The 22,364-nt window shown below is 43.5% G+C and overlaps 1 protein-coding gene across 1 annotated transcript; it reads left to right on the forward strand.

The window, feature by feature from the left end:
* Positions 1–61: 61 nt before the first annotated feature.
* naaladl1 (N-acetylated alpha-linked acidic dipeptidase like 1) lies at positions 62–22,117 on the forward strand. The gene is made up of 19 exons (XM_084180330.1): positions 62–623; positions 820–992; positions 1,304–1,425; positions 9,732–9,851; positions 12,778–12,970; positions 13,410–13,503; positions 13,638–13,742; positions 13,836–13,921; positions 14,136–14,255; positions 14,694–14,779; positions 14,989–15,052; positions 15,397–15,464; positions 15,761–15,852; positions 16,049–16,142; positions 16,284–16,365; positions 18,238–18,411; positions 21,369–21,456; positions 21,582–21,674; positions 21,889–22,117. Exons 1-19 carry the CDS (start codon positions 427–429, stop codon positions 22,064–22,066), a joined length of 2,229 nt encoding a protein of 742 aa, XP_084036456.1. The 5' UTR covers positions 62–426; the 3' UTR covers positions 22,067–22,117.
* Positions 22,118–22,364: the final 247 nt, after the last annotated feature.

Genomic DNA, 22,364 nt, shown 5'->3' on the forward strand with positions numbered 1-22,364 from the left:
GTAATCATTAAACTTTATAGTGGGAATTGGGGAGGGCCATAAAGGGCGTATTATGCAGACAGTGAACCACATATCCCGCTGGACATCCTATTTGGACACACGATTGTCTTTCACCCTGCCTCCGAGTGTTCAGGAGCTCATCAGAAGAAGAAAAATACTTACTTCAACCAGTAACCAACCAAAAGGCTCTTCTCTGGAACTCTGGAATAGACTTCATTTGTGTTTGTGTGTTCAGGGGAAGCTTGTGTATGTCAACCGTTAGTCAGAGACTTAATTCTAGAGTGTTAGAGACCTGGTTCTAGTTCTAGAGTGTTAGAGACCTGGTTCTAGTTCTAGAGTGTTAGAGACCTGGTTCTAGTTCTAGAGTGTTAGAGACCTGGTTCTAGTGTTCCAGAGTAGATCTCCAGGAAGAGGACCAGGAGGACCATGCTGAAGAAGGTGCTGCTGGGTAGTCTCGGAGCAGCTCTGGTGCTGACTGCAGGCATCCTGTTGGGGCACTTCGGCATCCAGAAGGGCTCCACCACCCCTGGCTGGGTAATGGACGTGACCCAGGATGTAGACGAGGCTCTCATCCAGAAGTTTATCGCAGAGGTGGACAACATTGCGATACAGGAGAACCTCAGGTCAGATGCTGGATATCTATCAATCAATTGATCAATCAGATCACATGCTGCTGGATACTGTACCAGTCTCTTTAGATTTCCTTACACACACACACACACACACACACACACACACACACACACACACACACACGTCAAACGTCCTCAGCGAGCATCTCTCTCATGATCGCCCCCTCGTCCCCATGTGTCTCTCCAGGGAACTGACTAAAGTGCCCCACATGGCGACCTCGACAGGGGATGAGAAGACTGTTCAGTACATGTTGAAGAGGTGGCAGGACCCAGACACAGGTCTGGACCAGGCCTGGAGGGAGGAGTACAAGGTCTACCTGTCCTTCCCAGACCCCAACACCCCCAACAAGGTCACCGTGGGTGAGTCATGGGCTTAGGGTGCGTCCTAAACTCTAACCCTGGCCTATACTAAATAGTGCACCGCTTTTGACCCAGCCAGGCACTCATGTAAAAGTCGCATGTTATACTTGCTAGTAGTTGTTCTTTTGCTTGGTGTTGTGTGGCATTAGGAGGTAAACCAAGCTTGGTGTTGTGTAGCATTAGGAGGTTAAGTGGTCCATGTTATGCTGTGTATTATGTGTCGTACTCCTTGTGAAATGTCTTTGGTTGTTGTTATTTCTATGGATATGATTCTGCTACTTTTCTTACTACTGTGTGTGTGTGTGTTGCAGTGAGCCCCTCTGATGCTGTCCTGTACACTGCCAGAGAGAAGGAGAAGGCATACAGTCCAGACCAGGAGGATCCTGAGGTGGTTCAGCCCTATGCAGCCTATGCCCCCGCCGGACACCCAAAGGTAGGCCTTTACCCACCAACACACAGACAAACAGACACAGACAGACCAGGAGGATCCTGGGCCTATGCAGCCGACAGCCCCCTGCAGGACACCCAAAGGTAGGCCTTTACCCACCAACACACAGACAGACAAACAGACAGACAGACCAGGAGGATCCTGGGCCTATGCAGCCGACGCCCCCTGCAGGACACCCAAAGGTAGGCCTTTACCCACCAACACACAGACAGACAAACAGACAGACAGACCAGGAGGATCCTGGGCCTATGCAGCCGACGCCCCCTGCAGGACACCCAAAGCTGACTTTCTGAACCACATCCAAGATCCAAGGATGGTCATGTTCTTTATGTTATCTTCACCACAGTCTATCAGTTAAATGACCTATTCTGGGTCATTCAGCTCACTGGGCACTCTGTGTAGTTTAGTTATGACCTATTCTGGGTCATTCAGCACACTGGGCACTCTGTGTAGTTTAGTTATGACCTATTCTGGGTCATTCAGCTCACTGGGCACTCTGTGTAGTTTAGTTATGACCTATTCTGGGTCATTCAGCACACTGGGCACTCTGTGTAGTTTAGTTATGACCTATTCTGGGTCATTCAGCTCACTGGGCACTCTGTGTAGTTTAGTTATGACCTATTCTGGGTCATTCAGCTCACTGGGCACTCTGTGTAGTTTAGTTATGACCTATTCTGGGTCATTCAGCACACTGGGCACTCTGTGTAGTTTAGTTATGACCTATTCTGGGTCATTCAGCTCACTGGGCACTCTGTGTAGTTTAGTTATGACCTATTCTGGGTCATTCAGCTCACTGGGCACTCTGTGTAGTCTAGTTATTTAGAAATCAAATCAAATCAAATCAAATTTTATTGGTCACATGCGCCGAATACAACAGGTGCAGACATTACAGTGAAATGCTTACTTACAGCCCTTAACCAACAGTGCATTTATTTTAAACAAAAAAAGTAAGAATAAAAGAACAACAAAAAAGTGTTGAGAAAAAAAGAGCAGAAGTAAAAATAAAGTGACAGTAGGGAGGCTATATATACAATAGAATAAAGTGACAGTAGGGAGGCTATATATACAGGGGGGTACCGTTGCATAGTCAATGTGCGGGGGCACCGGCTAGTTGAGGTAGTTGAGGTAATATGTACATGTGGGTAGAGTTAAAGTGACTATGCATAAATACTTAACAGAGTAGCAGCAGCGTAAAAAGTATGGGGTGGGGGGGCAGTGCAAATAGTCCGGGTAGCCATGATTAGCTGTTCAGGAGTCTTATGGCTTGGGGGTAGAAGCTGTTGAGAAGTCTTTTGGACCTAGACTTGGCACTCCGGTACCGCTTGCCGTGCGGTAGCAGAGAGAACAGTCTATGACTAGGGTGACTGGAGTCTTTGACAATTTTGAGGGCCTTCCTCTGACACCGCCTGGTATAGAGGTCCTGGATGGCAGGGAGCTTTGCCCCTGTGATGTACTGGGCCGTACGCACTACCCTCTGTAGTGCCTTGCGGTCAGAGGCCAAGCAGTTGCCATACCAGGCGGTGATGCAACCAGTCAGGATGCTCTCGATGGTGCAGCTGTAGAATTTTTTGAGGATCTGAGGACCCATGCCAAATCTTTTTAGTCTCCTGAGGGGGAATAGGCTTTGTCGTGCCCTCTTCACGACTGTCTTGGTGTGTTTGGACCATGATAGTTCGTTGGTGATGTGGACACCAAGGAACTTGAAGCTCTCAACCTGTTCCACTACAGCCCCGTCGATGAGAATGGGGGCGTGCTCAGTCCTCTTTTTTTTCCTGTAGTCCACAATCATCTCCTTTGTCTTGGTCACGTTGAGGGAGAGGTTGTTGTCCTGGCACCACACGGCCAGATCTCTGACCTCCTCCCTATAGGCTGTCTCATCGTTGTCGGTGATCAGGCCTACCACTGTTGTGTCGTCGGCAAACTTAATGATGGTGTTGGAGTCGTGCCTGGCCATGCAGTCATGGGTGAACAGAGAGTACAGGAGGGGACTGAGCACGCACCCCTGAGGGGCCCCCGTGTTGAGGATCAGTGTGGCAGATGTGTTGTTACCTACCCTTACCACCTGGGGGCGGCCCGTCAGGAAGTCCAGGATCCAGTTGCAGAGGGAGGTGTTTAGTCCCAGGATCCTTAGCTTAGTGATGAGCTTTGAGGGCACTATGGTGTTGAATGCTGAGCTGTAGTCAATGAATAGCATTCTCACGTAGGTGTTCCTCTTGTCCAGGTGGGAAAGGGCAGTGTGGAGTGCGATAGAGATTGCATCATCTGTGGATCTGTTGGGGCGGTATGCAAATTGGAGTGGGTCTAGGGTTTCTGGGATTATGCTGTTGATGTGAGCCATGACCAGTCTTTCAAAGCACTTCATGGCTACAGACGTCAGTGCCACGGGTCGGTAGTCATTTAGGCAGGTTATCTTAGAGTTCTTGGGCACGGGGACTATGGTGGTCTGCTTGAAACATGTTGGTATTACAGACTCAGTCAGGGACATGTTGAAAATGTCAGTGAAGACACTTGCCAGTTGGTCAGCACATGCTCGGAGTACACGTCCTGGTAATCCGTCTGGCCCTGCGGCCTTGTGAATGTTGACCTGCTTAAAAGTCTTACTCACATCGGCTACGGAGAGCGTGATCACATAGTCGTCCGGAACAGCTGGTGCTCTCATGCATGCTTCAGTGTTGCTTGCCTCGAAGCGAGCATAGAAGTGGTTTAGCTCGTCTGGTAGGCTTGTGTCACTGGGCAGCTCGCGGCTGTGCTTCCCTTTGTAGTCTGTAATAGTTTTCAAGCCCTGCCACATCCGACGAGCGTCAGAGCCAGTGTAGTATGATTCAATCTTAGACCTGTATTGACTCTTTGCCTGTTTGATGGTTCGTCGGAGGTCATAGCGGGATTTCTTATAAGCGTCCGGGTTAGAGTCCCGTTCCTTGAAAGCGGCAGCTCTACCCTTTAGCTCAGTGCGGATGTTTCCTGTAATCCATGGCTTCTGGTTGGGGTATGTACGTACGGTCACTGTGGGGACGACATCATCGATGCACTTATTGATGAAGCCAGTGACTGATGTGGTGTACTCCTCAATGCTGTCTGAAGAATCCCGGAACATGTTCCAGTCTGTGCTAGCAAAACAGTCCTGTAGCTTAGCATCTGCGTCATCTGACCACTTTTTTATTAGCCGAATCACTGGTGCTTCCTGCTTCAGTTTTTGCTTATAAGCAGGAATCAGGAGGATAGCGTTATGGTCAGATTTGCCAAATGGAGGGCGAGGGAGAGCTTTGTATGCGTCTCTGTGTGTGGAGTAAAGGTGGTCTAGAGTTTTTTCCCCTCTGGTTGCACATTTAACATGCTGGTAGAAATTAGGTAGAACGGATTTAAGTTTCCCTGCATTAAAGTCCCCTGCTACTAGGAGCGCTGCATCTGGATGAGCGTTTTCCTGTTGATTAATGGCCTTGTACAACTCATTCAGTGCAATCTTAATGCCAGCATTGGTTTGTGGTGGTAAATAGACAGCTATGAAAAATATAGATGAAAACTCTCTTGGTAAATAGTGTGGTCTGCAGCTTATCATAAGATACTCTACCTCAGGCGAGCAAAACCTTGAGACTTCCTTAGTATTTGATTTGGTGCACCAGCTGTTGTTTACAAATATACAGAGACCGCCACCCCTCGTCTTACCCGAGTCTGCCGTTCTGTCCTGCCGATGTAGCGTATAGCCTGCTAGCTGAATGTTATCGTTGTCGTCGTTCAGCCACGACTCCGTGAAACATAAGATATTACAGTTTTTAATGTCCCGTTGGTAGGATAACCGTAATCTTAAATCGTCCATTTTATTCTCCAAAGCTTGAACGTTGGCTAATAGGATTGATGGGAGAGGCAGTTTACTCGTTCGCCGTCGGATCCTTACAAGGCACCCCGACCTACGTCCACGATATCTCCGTCTCTTCCTCACGCGAATGACGGGGATCTGGGCCTTGTCGGGAGTCTGTAGAATATCCTTCGCGAACGCCTCGTTGAAGAAAAAGTGTTCGTCCAACGCGAGGTGAGTAATCGCTGTCCTGATATCCAGAAGCTCTCTTTGGTTATAAGAGACGATGGCAGAAACATTATGTACAAAATAAATTACAAATAACGCGGAAAAACACACATAATAGTACAATTGGTTAGAGGGCTGTAAAACGGCAGCCATCTTCTTCCGGCGCTGTTCTGTTCAGAAAGATACCGTGTCTGTGTATAGACAATATGTGGGTGGACGGACAGGACAGATGGAAAGAAAGGTGTCTTTCATGATTTTTTATTTATTTCACCTTTATTTAACCAGGTAAGCCAGTTGAGAACAAGTTCTCATTTACAACTGCGACCTGGCCAAGATAAAGCAAAGCAGTGCGATAAAAACAACAACACAGAGTTACATATGGGGTAAAAAAACATAAAGTCAAAAATACAACAGAAAATATATATACAGTGTGTTCAAATGTAGCAAGTTATGGAGGTAAGGCAATAAATAGGCCATAGTGCAAAATTAGTTTTAACACTGGAATGATAGATGTGCAAGAGATGATGTGCAAATAGAGATACTGGGGTGCAAAAGAGCAAAATAAATAACAATATAGGGATGAGGTAGTTGGGTGGGCTAATTTCAGATGGGCTGTATACAGGTGCAGTGATCGGTAAGGTGCTCTGACAACTGATGCTTAAAGTTAGTGAGGGAGATAAGAGTCTCCAGCTTCAGAGATTTTTGCAATTCGTTCCAGTCATTGGCAGCAGAGAACTGGAAGGAATGGCGGCCAAAGGAGGTGTTGGCTTTGGGGATGACCAGTGAGATATACCTGCTGGAGCGCATACTACGGGTGGGTGTTGCTATGGTGACCAATGAGCTAAGATAAGGCGGGGATTTGCCTAGCAGTGATTTATAGATGGCCTGGAGCCAGTGGGTTTGGCGACAAATATGTAGTGAGGACCAGCCAACAAGAGCGTACAGGTCACAGTGGTGGGTAGTATACGGGGCTTTGGTGACAAAACGGATGGCACTGTGATAGACTACATCCAATTTGCTGAGTAGAGTGTTGGAGGCTATTTTGTAAATGACATCGCAGAAGTCAAGGATCGGTAGGATAGTCAGTTTTACGAGGGCATGTTTGGCAGCATGAGTGAAGGAGGCTTTGTTGTGAAATAGGAAGCCGATTCTAGATTTAACTTTGGATTGGAGATTCTTAATGTGAGTCTGGAAGGAGAGTTTACAGTCTAACCAGACACCTGGGTATTTGTAGTTGTCCACATACTCTAGGTCAGACCCGTCGAGAGTAGTGATTCTAGTCGGGTGGGCGGGTGCCAGCAGCGTTCGATTGAAGAGCATGCATTTAGTTTTACTAGTGTTTAAGAGCAGTTGGAGGCTACTAAAGGAGTGTTGTATGGCATTGAAGCTCGTTTGGAGGTTTGTTAACACAGTGTCCAATGAAGGGCCAGATGTATACAAAATGGTGTCGTCTACGTAGAGGTGGATCTGAGAGTCACCAGCAGCAAGAGCGACATCATTGATATACATGGAGAAAAGAGTTGGCCCAAGAATTGAACCCTGTGACACCCCCATAGAGACTGCCATAGGTCCAGACAACAGGCCCTCCGATTTGACACATTGAACTCTATCTGAGAAGTAGTTGGTGAACCAGGCGAGGCAGTCATTTGAGAAACCAAGGCCAATAAGAATGCGGTGGTTGACAGAGTCGAAAGCCTTGGCCAGGTCGATGAAGACGGCTGCACAGTACTGTCTATTATCGATCGCGGCTATAATATCGTTTAGGACCTTGAGCGTGGCTGAAGTGCACCCATGACCAGCTCGGAAACCGGATTGCATAGCGGAGAAGGTACGGTGGGATTCGAAATGGTCGGTGATCTGTTTGTTAACTTGGCTTTCAAAAACTTTTGAAAGGCAGGGCAGGATGGATATAGGTCTGTAACAGTTTGGATCTAGAGTGTCACCCCCTTTGAAGAGGGGGATGACCGCGGCAGCTTTCCAATCTCTGGGGATCTCAGACGTTACGAAAGAGAGGTTGAACAGGCTAGTAATAGGGGTTGCGACAATTTCGGCGGCTAGTTTTAGAAAGAAAGGGTCCAGATTGTCTAGCCCAGATGGTTTGTAGGGGTCCAGATTTTGCAGCTCTTTCAGAACATCAGCTGTCTCTCTTTGATCTCTCTTTGTACTGAGGTAATTGGTTAACCAGTTTTATTGACCTCATGTCATAAATGTTGCCTTTCTGTGACACCCACTGCATCGTCAAGGCACGACCTTTGAGGCTGTTGTTAAATTCTTATAAAGATTTTAGATAATCCACTCAAGGTCAAAAGGGAAGATGTTTTATGATGTGTCTCATCAGATAACATTATACTTTTTTTTATCGCTTTGTGGTACATTTTCACAAATCTTTTATTACAAAACTCAAAATAGATCATCAGAAAGGCAGTTGTTTCAAAACTCTGAGCACATTTTCAATTGACTAAGTACAGTCACTTTTTCACAAAACGTAATCAGTGTTTAATCTAGAAATACGTTCATTGCAACACATGTTCATATAAAGTAATTTCCTTTCACATTACTTTTGATACGATTCTCTTTATTTTTTGTTAAAACATATTTTTTACATTTACATAATCCGACTACTCTTAACTGATGATCAGTTAAACGTTTGGTAAACCTATAGATTTTACAACAGACTTTGGGGCGTTCACACTGCTCTAGTGAAATTGCATTGGCCAATACAGTACTGTAATATATGCCATTTACGTAGCAGATACTTTTATCCAAAGTGACATCAGTCCACACATTCTGGTATGTGACCCCAGTGGGAATCGAACCCACAACTCTGGTGTTGCTAGCGCCATGCTCTTATGAACTGAGCCACGTACAGGACCACTACAATACTTTTTATTTATTTATTTTTAAATCCAATGACGTGTATAAACCCTGGATGACGGACAGGGGGCGCTGTATTGAAGTCACCGCCCAGCCATCTTGGGTACTCCTCCTCCATTGTAAAAAATATATTGAAAGCTCTAGAAATGCATTTATTAACGTCTACGCTCTTGTTTGACACTTTTTTTAGTCTATTACAGACATCTTAATGCATACTTTTAAAATATATTATGTGAGCTAATTATAAAAAATATATAAAAACAGTTTCCTGAAAGTTTTTTTTGTTTACAGTACTAATGTTTACTGTCCCCACTACAACAACAAAAATACTTAAATACATGTAATTTTGTCCTTGAAACATTTAATTGAAATACTGTAGAATTCCATTAATTCCTATGGAGGACTGCTGCTACTGGGGAGTTACAATATGGCCGACCGGTGGCTTCAAAGCCTCGCAACAGCCAATTCATGGCGTCGGCAATCCAGGGTTTATATACATCATTGTTTCAATCGCTTTGGTGCTATTTTCTCAAGTATGGCTTGATGCAAACTAGTGCCTGCTAAACATTATGTTTCTTTTATTCATTTCATTTGTTTCATTTGATTACAGTACACCTATGTTGTAATTATATCTGAACAATACATGCATTTTTTTGCATCAATGATTGTGAAAGACGTCTTCAATGATCACAACTTTGATCACACATGGGATAGAAATTATGGAAATGTGATGTTCAGTCGATTTTAATGGGTAGTGCTAGTGTATTGCCTAATGTGAAAACAGTGTAATGTACTCTAATATACAGCACTGTACTGTACATTCAAAGGGCAATTTTGAAAACATGTATCTCAAGTGTTTTGCTATTGGATTAACTGGTTGTTATTATATTTCATAGTAAACTTATATTTTGGATCAATGGTTGTGTGGTGAAAGATGTCTACAAACAAAATGAATGCACGATGAAAGGTTTTGAATGTTAGACCGTTACAAGTCGTACCAGTTTGGAGTTTTGTACTCAGAGTTTAGAACATTCACCACATACAGTACTTGTGAAAACCAAAGTGATAAACTGTAATGATGACATAGTCAATAATAAAGCAATAATATGTTAAGCCTGTGGTGTCTATCTCCTGGTATTGTCTACTGATACCAGACTGATATCTACTACAATCTACTGATCACTCGGATATCAGTTTGATATCTCCTACAGTCAATTGATATCAGTCTTAGTTTTAGATGGAGGTAGATTGTGGTTCAATGATTGTGTCTCTGTGTGTGTGTGTGTGTGTGTGTGTGTGTGTGTGTGTGTGTGTGTGTGTGTGTGTGTGTGTGTGTGTGTGTGTGTGTGTGTGTGTGTGTGTGTGTGTGTGTGTGTGTGTGTTTGTGTGTGTTCAGGGAAGACTGGTCTACGCCAACCAAGGGAAGCCCAGTGACTACCTCCTACTCAACCAGACCCTGGACCTGACAGGGACCATCGCTATCACCAGATATGGAGGGGAGGGGAGAGCAGGGAAGGTGAGCCCATTTCATTGGCTGCAAATGCCATTTCATTTTATTGTTTTTGGATGACGTTTGGTTGTTCAGAAATCCTAGGGTAAATATTTAGACTCCTAGGGTAAATATTCAGATTCCTATGGTAAATATTCAGATTCCTAGGGTAAATATTCAGACTCCTATTGTAAATATGGTACTTTACATAGCTTGTAGCCTACTGTAATTTGACACGTACAAAAAACGGTCGAAATATCCTGTAAGAAATGGTTCACATACAGTGCCTTCAGAAAGTATTCACACCCCTTGACTTATTCCACATTTTGTTGTGTTACAGCCTGAATTTAAAATGGATTAAATTTAGATTTTCTGTCACTAGCCTACACACAATACCCCATAATGTCAAAGTCTAAATAAATATATATATATATATATATATATATATATATATATATATATATAAAAAAATCTAATTAATAAAAAATGAAAAGCTGAAATGTCTTGGGTGAATAACTATTCAACCCCTTTGTTATGGCAAGCCTAAATAAGTTCAGGAGTAAAAATGTGCTTAACAAGTCACATAAGTTGCATTGACTCACTCTGTGTACAATAATAGTGTTTAACATGATTTTTGAATGACTACCTCATCTCTGTACACCAAACATACAATTATCTGTATGGTCCCTCAGTCGAGCTGGGAATTTCAAACACAGATTCAACCACAAAGACCAAGGAGGTTTTTCCAAAAGCAGACATTGAATATTCCTTTGAGCATGGTGAAGTTATTAATTACACTTTGGATGGTGTATCAATACACCCAGTCACTACAAAGACACAGACGTCCTTCCTAATTCAGTTGCCGGAGAGGAAGGAAACCGCTCAGGGATTTCACCATGAGACCAATGGTGACTTTAAAACAGTTACAGAGTTTAATGGCTGTGATAGAAAAAAACGGAGGATGGATCAACAACATTGTAGTTACTCCACAATACTAACCTAATTGACAGAGTGAAAAGAAGGAAGCTTGTATAGAATACAAATATTCCAAAATATGCATCCTGTTTGCAATAAGGCACTAAAGTAAACAGCAAAAATGTGTTGCTAAATTAATTAATTTTATGTCCTGATTACAAAGCGTTATGTTTGGGGCAAATCCAACACAACACATCACTGAGTATCACTCTCCATATTTTCAAGCATGGTGGTGGCTGCATTATGTTAAGGTTATGCTTGTCATCGGCAAGGACTAGGGAGTTTTTTAGGATAAAAATAATCAAGTAGAGCTAAGCACAGGCAAAATCCTAGAGGAAAACATGGTTCAGTCTGCTTTCCAACAGACACTGGAATACAAATTCACCTTCCAGCAGGACAATAACCCGAAACACAAGGCCAAATATACACTGGAGTTGCTTACCAAGACGACATTGAATGTTCCTGAGTGGCCTAGTTACAGTTTTGACTTAAATCGGCTTGAAAACCTATGGCAAGACTTGAAAATGGCTGTCTAGCAATGATCCACAAACAACTTGACAAAGCTTGAAGATTTTTGAAAAAAAATTATGTACAAATATTGTACAATCCAGGTGTGCAAAGCTCTTAGAGACTTACCCAGAAACACTCACAGCTGTAATCGCTGCCAAAGGTGATTCTAAGGTGATTCTTGACTCAGGGGTTATGATAATTATTTAATCAAGATATTGTATATTAGTGTATTTTTCTTGTTTTTTTAATGTTAGAATTCTTCTTCCACTTTGACATTACAGAGTATTTTGTTTAGATCGTTGTCACGCCCTGGCTCTGGGACTCTTATATGTTGAGCCAGGGTGTGTAGTTTCTATGTGTTTGTGTTCTGTGGTTAAGTTCTAGTGCTTGTGTTTCTATGTTGGCCGGGGTGGTTCTCAATCAGAGGCAACGTGAATCAGCTGTTGCTTGTTGTCTCTGATTGGGAACCATACTTAGGCAGCCGTTTGGGCATTGTCATTTGTGGGATCTTGTTCCGTATGGTGTGTATTGTAACCAAGGACTTCACGTTTCGTGTCGTTTGTTGTTTTGTTCGTTCAATAAATAAGTATGTTCACTTATCACGCTGCGCATTGGTCCACTTCCTCCGACGATCGTGACAATCGTTGACAAAAAATGACAATTAAATCAATTTTAATCCCACTTTGTTACACAACAAAATGTGGAAAAAGTCAACGGGTGTGAATACTTTCTGAAGGATTTTCAAAGTATTGGAACAGGGCATACTAACACCATGCGTCCAAAATGGCACTCTGCCCAGCAAACCAAAATTGGTTCTGTGAAGGTTCCCAGAAAATGTATTTGGTCGTGGCAAATGTTCTCATAACACAAAAACTGTCCATTGGTGGTGATGATTATAGAATGTTTGTATTAAACCACTGAAAAACAGACAAAATGTGTTCTGGGAACGAACATCAGGTGAATGTTTTTTGCACCCTAAAAGAAACATTGTAGAATCATCCGCACAACTGGACAGTGTTTATGTTGTTTTGGGAACATATATATTGTGATGTCCCCACAATGTTCCCACCAGACTGTTCCCACAACCTAATGAAGCGTTCTGGGAACCTTTAATTAACAGATTAAATCTGTTATCGGAACGTTATTACAACATCAGGCAAATGTGTTATACAAACATGTACTGTAGTGGTTGTTACAGATGTTGAGCACAACATTTTAGTGAATGTTAGGAGAAAATTCCAAGGATATTTAACCTAAAACATTTTTGATAAATAAATTGATTTGATAAATAAATTGATCTGTTATCATCCTAATGTTAGATAAAACTCTAACTAGAACTTAATGAGAAACTTAGCTAATGTTCTGGGAATGTTTAAAAGTAGTGCACTATATTGGGAATAGGGTGTCATTTCAGATGCAGACCAAGACTAACATTAACACTTTGACTGTCGTATCATGCCTTCTCCAGGCCATCAATGCAGCTCCGTACGGTGTGATCGGGGTGCTGGTCTACACCGACCCGTGGGACATCAACGATGGCAAGATGTCCGACACCAACGAGACGTACCCCTATTCCTGGTACATGCCCCCCTCAGGGGTGGAGAGGGGCTCCTTCAACACCCACTATGGAGACATGCTGACACCCTACCTGGCCGCTAAAGGTAACCCGTTATGCATTATGATGTGGTGGTAAATAATTGACTTGTTATAAGAAGGTAGGACCTATGACCCTCAAAATGAGATATCATTATCTCAAAATGATCTTGACTAACAGCCATTTTGAATCAGTTAGCACACATTTCAGTCCATTAAAGAGATACTCTATCTGCTAAACTTCCTGTTAAATGACCTTTTGACCTTTAACATTATAGTGACAGTTGGAATCAAAAGGTAGTAAACCCCTGACTATATAGTTACAGAATTGTCGAGATTGAAGCTAATATAGGTTACAATCTGATTGCTGTAGAGGCTACAAATATTGGCCATCATTGACCGTATTCACATGTATGTGATCGCCATCAGAAGTACATTGATCATCTCTGTAACTCAGACTTTCCAAGGCGTTTTCACAGTTCCCACTTCCGACATTTCCATCTGCAGATGACACATACAGAATACCAGCTAAGAATATCACCGGGATCCCGCCAATCCCGACTCAACCAATCGGGTTTGAGGATGCCTATGCCTTGATCTGGTGAGTGGGGTTGACCGTTGGTCCATTGTGACGTCATTAACTTTTGTGGAGAGCTGATTGGTGTCCAAGAGGGGTCCGCCCAATGTGATTGGTTCTGAATCCTGCCTGCCGTATTTGATTGGTCATCTCTGCAGTGCGCTGGGAGGAGAGCCCGCTCCATCCGAATGGCAGGGAGCATTCAAGTGCACGTATAATTTGGGGGGACCAGGATTCAAACCAACATCCACCTTCAACAACAGGTGGGAATTGGGAAATCTCTATAAAGTACCACAATATCAAGTTTAGCAGTATGTATGTCAACAACAAAAAAAAAATGTGTGTCACTGTTCCAGCGATGTAAAACTGGACATCTATAACCGTGAGGAGCTGAAGAATTCTGCCAATGTGATGGGGGTGATTCGAGGCAGTGTTGAGCCAGGTGAGAAGGATTCACCTCTAGCTACCGAACCACACTTAGTTACCTCGTGAGTCAAGCATCGAGTCAAGCAATATGAGGACATATGTATTGTGCATTATGCAGACAAAACAGTTAATATACAAAAACACAGACAGTGAAGAATCACACACACACACATTTTAAAGCAGACCAGCTTGACGGTTTCTCTAATCTAATTCAAGTCTTTGTCCCATAGACAGGTATGTGATCTACGGTAACCACAGAGACAGTTGGGTGCACGGGGCCATCGACCCCAGCAGTGGAACCTCCGTGATGCTGGAGGTGACCCGGGTGCTGGGACGGATGGTCAAGCAGGGTGAGTATCACAGTTAGACCTGGGTTAGGGAGTTAGACCTGAGTTAGAGAGTTAGACCTGGGTTAGGGAGTTACACCTGGGTTAGGGAGTTAGACCTAGGTTAGGGAGTTAGACTTGAGTTAAGAAGTTAGACTTGAGTTATGGAGTTAGGCCTGGGTTAGGGAGTTAGACCTGGGTTAGGGAGTTAGACCTGGGTTAGGGAGTTAGACCTGGGTTAGGGAGGTGAGGTGGTTTTAGGAGGAATAGGATGTTCAAGCAGGGTGAGTATGGTATGGGGGGTTAAGAAGGAGAGGGGTTTTACCCACATCTAACTGGGCTCAGGAGTTGGACAGAAAAGAGGAACTACTGAACAGACAAAAATGATACCCAGTCACTGTTTTTGGGAGCAGTAAACAGTGAACATGGGAATTTCAAGTCTGACTACCGCCTGTATGTCAGGGAAATGGAGGCCACGGAGGTCCATCATCTTTGGGAGCTGGGGAGCCGAGGAGTTTGGTCTGATCGGATCCACAGAGTACACCGAGGTGAATAAAAAATATCTAAATCAATAAAACTTTATTTTATAAAGCCCTATTTACATAATCTGTTGTCACAAAGTGTTTTACAGTAACCCGACCTTCACCCTCTAAAAGCCAAGCAGCAACACAGGGTCAAGGAAAGGTTCCCTAGAAGGCAGAGATGCACATCATGGTGTTCTGATAGAGATAAGATAACACAGACCTCTCCTCCCCAGGAGTACTACAGCAAGCTGAGCGAACGTTCTGTCGCCTACATCAACGTGGACATATCTGTATTCGGTAAGAGTGGTGATGGAGGTAGCATGCTAAACTGCTGGTATTTTACTCCCAACAATCAGGGCCCGTCGCCACAAATCATCTCAGAGTAGGAGTGATGATCTAGGATCTGTGATATTATTCATTATGATCTAAAAGGCAAAGCTGATCCTAGATCAACTATTTACAGTAACACATAGTTATCAGTTAATAAGTGCTGGTTTCCTGGACACAAGCCAAGTGCTGAACTAAAAAGCACTTTAAAATGGAGAATCTGTGTCCAGGAAACCTTCTCTATGTGTAGTGGAAGTATTGCGTTTGACCCAGCCCTGTCTGAAACACTGACCTCCAGTCATCCCCTGCTCCAGCTAACGCTACTCTAAGGGCATCGGGGTCCCCCTCTGCTCAGAGCGTCATCCTCAAGGCCTCCAAACAGGTGAGGCCTCTTCTCGATGCCGTCTGTAGTAAAACATACCTCCCATTGTTGTTGTATGCTCACATAAACTTGGTAGAAAGTGTTGCAGAAAAATATAAGCGTACAACAGTGTGTGGCTATTCCTACTCCTTTCATCGTTTGTCAAACCAACAGTGGATGGTTAAAAATATCTGACTCTTACAGTGGTGCCAAAACATTTGACAGTTTATCAATCTATCTTTATTTCCTTTTTCCAAAAAGAAGCAAACAAAAATGGTGTGAAAAGTATGAAAATATGTTTGTTTGCTTTTCTACAGGTGAAGACACCTGGATCAGACTCAACATCCGTCTACGACAACTGGATCCGCTACTTCAACCGTACTAGCCCCACTTACGGAGTCATCCCCAAGTGAGTAGCCTACCTCCTCTTTGCATGAAACTGTAGGGTCATGTGACGAGACATAGAGGACTATTTAAGACATGTCAGTGAAATGCCTCGCATCATGAGACTGATTTTAGGGATTTTAATTGGCTCTTCAGTTAATTGGCAGTCATAGCAGATATTTGATTGGTTGATGTTTTATTTTTTTTGTTTTTGTTCACAGTGTGGGTTTTCTGACCGGGGCAGGAAGTGATTACGCTGCCTTCATCCACTTCCTTGGAATCACCTCCATGGATATCTCCTATACCTACGACAGAGTAAGACATGAGACACACACACACACACACACACACACACACACACACACACACACACACACAATGAGTCATTTCACTGACTTAACAATTGATCAATTAGTCCTCTAAGTCACGTCCCATGATCATGCTGTTTTCATGCAGACCAAAACAAGAGCTAGAATCTACCCAGCGTACCACACTGCATACGACACCTTTGACTATTCCTCCAAGTTCATCGACCCAGGTGAGCAGGGGGGTAAGGCCCAGGGGGCTACAGGTGGAACGTCAAGACAAACCAACTGCTGTTGGCCTTATGAGTTCAGTATCGCTCTCTCTCTCTCTATATATATATATATATACAGCTCTGGAAAAAAATAAGAGACGACTGCAAAATGATCAGTTTCTCTGGTTTTACTATTTATAGGTGTGTGTTTGGGTAAAAAATAACATTTTTGTTTTATTCTATAAACTACTGACAACATTTCTTCCAAATTCCAAATAAAAATATTGTCATTTAGAGCATTTATTTGCAGAAAATGACAACTGGTCAAAATAACAAAACAAAATGCAGTGTTGTCAGATCTCGAAGAATGCAAAGAAAATAAGTTCATGTTCATTTTTTAAACAACACAATACCAATGTTTTAACTTAGATTTTCAATCACAGATTTCATGCGTCTTGGCATGCTCTCCACCAGTCTTTCACATTGATGTTGCCACTCTTGGTGCAGAAATTCAAGCAGCTCGGCTTTGTTTGATGGCTTGTGACCATCCATCTTCCTCTTGATCACATTCCAGATGTTTTCAATGGGGTTCAGGTCTGGAGATTGGGCTGGCCATGACAGGGTCTTGATCTGGTGGTCCTCCATCCACACCATGATTGACCTGGCTGTGTGGAATGGCGCATTGTCCTGCTGGAAAAACCAATCCTCCGAGTTGGGGAACAATGTCAGAGCAAAAGGAAGCAAGTTTTCTTCCAGGACAACCTTGTACGTGGCTTGATTCATGCGTCCTTCACAAAGACAAATCTGCCTATTAGACGACCAGGTGTTGGGCAAAGCTGAAAATTGGACTCATCAGAGAAGATGACCTTACTCCAGTCCTCTACAGTCCAATCCTTATGGTCTTTTGCAAAAACCTCAGCCTGGCTCTTCTTTGCTTCTCATTGATGAAGGTTTTTTTTCTAGCTTTGCACGACTTCAGCCCTGCCCCTAGGAGCCTGTTTCGAACCGTCCTCGCCGTGCACTTCACCCCATCTGCCATTTGCCATTCTTTTTGTAAGTCACTTGATGTCATCCTACGGTTGTTGAGTGACATTTGAATGATTTGGCATCCCGGTCAGTAGAGAGTCATTTTCGCCCTCTGCCGGTATGTAGCTTTGTTGTCCCCAATGTCTGCTGCTTGACCTTGTTCTTATGAACCGCCGTCTTTGACATTTTAAGGATGGAAGCAACCTGACGCTCACTGTATCCCTCTGCCAGTAAAGCCAGAATTGAACCCTTATTTTCCTCACTCAAAACTTTCCTTTTCAACTCTTTTGGCATGGTCAATAGTTATTTTTTGATTAATATTACTTTTGAGGTACTATTAGCACTGTTTTTTGCCATCCAGCTGGTCCTATTGCAAGAGGATAGTGATGACCACAGCAGGGTTTTTTATACTTTTCCTCGTTAAATAAGATTTGGTTCAGGTGATCACCTAATCAGTACCTAATTCAGTAGAATGAGGTGTGCCTGTGTTGGAATTCAACAGACACTGGAATGGAATGGCTGTCATACATGTAGAAATGCTGATTTAAGAAATATTTGCAGTGGTCTCTTAATATTTTCCAGAGCTGTATATATATATGTCTCTCTATTGTCTTTCTACTTGGTCTCTCTCCCTTTCCTGTCAATATCTTTACCCTGATATCACCTCTCATGAACTCTCTTTACTGAATATTTCCTACCCTAATGTCCCTCTCTCTCTCTCTCTCTCTCTCTCTCTCTCTCTCTCTCTCTCTCTCTCTCTCTCTCTCTCTCTCTCTCTCTCTCTCTCTCTCTCTCTCTCTCTCTCTCTCTCTCTCTCTCTCTCTCTCTCTCTCTCTCTCTCTCTCTCTCTCTCCTTTTTCCCCTAAGGGTTCACCAGTCACCAGACGGTTGCCAGGACGGCAGGGAACGTCCTGATGCGATTGGCTGATAGCCTTCTGTTGCCGTTCAACTGCAGTGACTATGCAGAGACTCTGGAGGGATACCTCAATAAAGCCCTGGAGCTGTACACTGATGGACTGGCAGCACACAGCATCTCTATAAGTGGGTCACAGTCACTAGCACACACACAGAGGGATGGGTGATAGCGAAGGAGTAGGGGTGAAAGGGTGGATGGAGGGATGGAGATGGGGTAGAAAGGTGATGGAAGGGTAGTGGGGTGGGTGGATAGATGGAGATGGGGTAGAAAGGTAATGGAAGGGTAGTGGGGTGGGTGGATAGATGGAGATGGGGTAGAAAGGTAATGGAAGGGTAGTGGGGTGGATGGAGGGATGGAGATGGGGTAGAAAGGTGATGGAAGGGTAGTGGGGTGGATGGAGGGATGGAGATGGGGTAGAAAGGTAATGGAAGGGTAGTGGGGTGGGTGGATAGATGGAGATGGGGTAGAAAGGTAATGGAAGGGTAGAGGGGTGGGTGGATAGATGGAGATGGGGTAGAAAGGTAATGGAAGGGTAGAGGGGTGGGTGGATAGATGGAGATGGGGTAGAAAGGTGATGGAAGGGTAGTGGGGTGGATGGAGGGATGGAGATGGGGTAGAAAGGTGATGGAAGGGTAGTGGGGTGGATGGAGGGATGGAGATGGGGTAGAAAGGTAATGGAAGGGTAGTGGGGTGGGTGGATAGATGGAGATGGGGTAGAAAGGTGATGGAAGGGGGTAGAAAGGTAATGGAAGGGTAGAGGGGTGGGTGGATAGATAAATGGAGGCAGTAGCTGATGCTATGTTTGTGGCTAAACAGCTACAGTGCCTTGCAAAAGTATTCATCCCCTTTGGCGTTTTTCCTATTTTGTTGCATTACAACCTGTAATTTAAATAGATTTTTATTTGGATTTCATTTAATGGACATATACAAAATAGTCCAAATTGGTGAAGTGAAATGAAAAAAATAACTTGTTTCAAAGAATTCTAAAAAATAAATAACGGAAAAGTGGTGCGTGCATATGTATTCACCCCTTTGCTATGAAGCCCCTAAATAAGATCTGGTGCAACTAATTACCTTCAGAAGTCACATAATTAGTTAAATAAAGTCCACCTGTGTGCAATCTAAGTGTCACATAATCTCAGTATATATACACCTGTTCTGAAAGGCCCCAGAGTCTGCAACACCACTAGAGACCAAAGATAACCCTGAAGGAGCTGCAAAGCTCCACAGTGGAGATTGGATTATCTGTCCATAGGACCACTTTAGGCCGTACACTCCACAGAGCTGGGCTTTACGGAAGAGTGGCCAGAAAAAAGCCATTGCTTAAAGACATTGCTTAAGCAAACACGTTTGGTGTTACCCAAAAGGCATGTGGGAGACTCCCCAAACATATGGAAGAAGGTACTCTGGTCAGATGAGACTAAAATTTAGCTTTTTGGCCATCAAGGAAAGCGCTATGTCTGGTGCAAACCCAACACTTCTCTTCACCCCGAGAACACCATCCCCACAGTGACGCATGGTGGTGGCAGCATCATGCTGTGGGGATGTTTTTCATCGGCAGGGACTGGGAAACTGGTCAGAATTGAAGGAATGATGGATGGTGCTAAATACAGGGAAATTCTTGAGGGAAACCTGTTTCAGTCTTCCAGAGATTTGAGACTGGAACAGAGGTTCACCTTCCAGCAGGATAATGACCCTAAGCATACTGCTAAAGCAACACTTGAGGAGTTTAAGGGGAAACATTTAAATGTCTTGGAATGGCCTAGTCAAAGGCCAGACCTCAATCCAATTGAGAATCTGTGGTATGACTTAAAGATTGCTGTACACCAGCAGAACCCATCCAACTTGAAGGAGCTGGAGCAGTTTTGCCTTGAAGAATGGGCAAAAATCCCAGTGGCTAGATGTGCCAAGCTTATAGAGACATACCCCAAGAGACTTGCAGCTGTAATTGCTGCAAAAGGTGGCTCTACAAAGTATTGACTTTGGGGGGGGGGTTGAATAGTTATGCACACTCAAGTTTTCTGGTTTTTTGTCTTATTTCTTGTTTGTTTCACAAGAAAAAATATGTTGCATCTTCAAAGTGGTAGGCATGTTGTGTAAATCAAATGATACAAACCCCCCCAAAAATCTATTTTAATTACAGGTTGTAAGGCAACAAAATAGGAAGAATGCCTGAATACTTTCGCAAGCCACTGTAAAACAGCTAATTCAGTCAGTAACCCCCCCGGGAGCCACTAGCTGCTGTAACAGTGCGGTTTCTGATAATGTGGCTTCATCTTTTAAACAGTTTAAGTGACAAAATATTATGACCTCATCACTGAACGATAAGACTCAGGAACACGTATGTCTTCCTTTTCCCTCTATAATGCCCACAAGCCTCATTAGAACAGAGTGGTCAAGACCAGGCAGCCAATCAGAATGGGGGAAAAGATCATGATGTTATTTTCTACACAGAAGATCATACAAAATGATTGCCTGATGATATTCTGAACTTCCCAATACCTTTGTATTTGTATTTGTATTTATTAAGGATCCCCATTAGCTGCTGCCAAGGCCTTGGCAGCAGCTACTCTTCCTGGGGTCCTGCAACATTAAGGCAGTTATATACAATTTAAAATATTACATTACATTATATTTCATAACACTTTACCCAATACATTTAGTGTGTTCCCTCAGGCCACTACTCCACTATCACATATTTACAATACAACATCCATGTGTACGTGTGTGTAGAGTGAGTGTCTATATGATACATTTCAGTCACTTCAAACAATACTTCCTTCAGATTGAAATACTGTCAAAAGTTCTGTCAGACTGATTTGTAATAGACTGACATAGCCTCAATTAAAAAAGTAAACATTGGCCGTTGATTAGATCACTTTTTTTTACATGGTGGGGTCGCAATTCTTTTTCAATATCAAGAAAGTTTGGGAACCTCTGGTTTAAGTTGTTTAGAGAAAACACACATACACACACACACACACACACACATGCACACACACACAATCTCAGGGACCAGTCAGCAATATTATACGGTTGAGAAACACTGTTATAGAATATCCTGTCCCTGCTCCTGTTTCAGAGCCATTAAAGGATGCTGTGAGTAACTTCCGCTTTGCTGCCGCCAGCCTGGACAAGCTGATCAGAGATTCAGACTTGGCTAACGAGACGTGAGTGGTAGCTCTTTACACACACATGCACACACACACACACGCACACACACACACACACATACACGCACAGACACACACACTCTCTCTAAACCATTCTAAACCAGTGCTTTGTCCATGTTTAGGCCCTTGAAGGTACGTAGGATCAATGACCAACTGATGCTCCTGGACAGGGCTTTCCTGGACCCGGTGGCGTTCCCTGATCGATATGGATTCAGGTTGGGAAACTATGTTATGTTCTATCTACTAGATGAGAATCCACTTTTGACCATCTAGCATATGTGATGTTTCGTGCACCTTTCATTGAATGCCTCATTGCACGCTTAGACTACTCCCTCTCTCTTCCCTCCTCTGACCATCTAACATCACTCACCATACCATCTTTCTGTCCATTGCTCTCTATCTCTCCCCCTCTCGCGCTCCCTCTTCCAGACATGTGATCTGGGCGTCCAGTAATGCTGGACAGCCTACCTTCCCAGGACTGGCTGATGCGTATGCCAGAGCTACGTCAACTGGACTGGACAGCGACTGGAAAGAAGCACACCGTCAGCTGTCCACCCTGATCCAGGCCATACAGGGAGCCGCTCACACACTGGGGGACGTCATTTAGAGAAAACATAGAGATACTGTACATGTTATATGACACACAGTATATATATATATATATATATATATATATATATATATATATATATATATATATATATATATATATCATGTTTTAATTATATTTCTGTGGAGAAGAGACTGTCTCACAGAGCATCATCAATGTGCAGTTGGGCATTTAGAATTAGGGATTCGAATACTAGAATGGACAAGAACCTTTCTGTGATGGTGATGGTATATGATGGTAAGGTCAGCCATTTTGGTCAGGGAGTTGGTCAACCATGGTTTGGCAGTGCTGTGTT

The sequence above is a fragment of the Coregonus lavaretus genome (assembly GCF_964263955.1).
Source record: "Coregonus lavaretus genome assembly, chromosome: 17".
NCBI lineage: Eukaryota > Metazoa > Chordata > Actinopteri > Salmoniformes > Salmonidae > Coregonus > Coregonus lavaretus.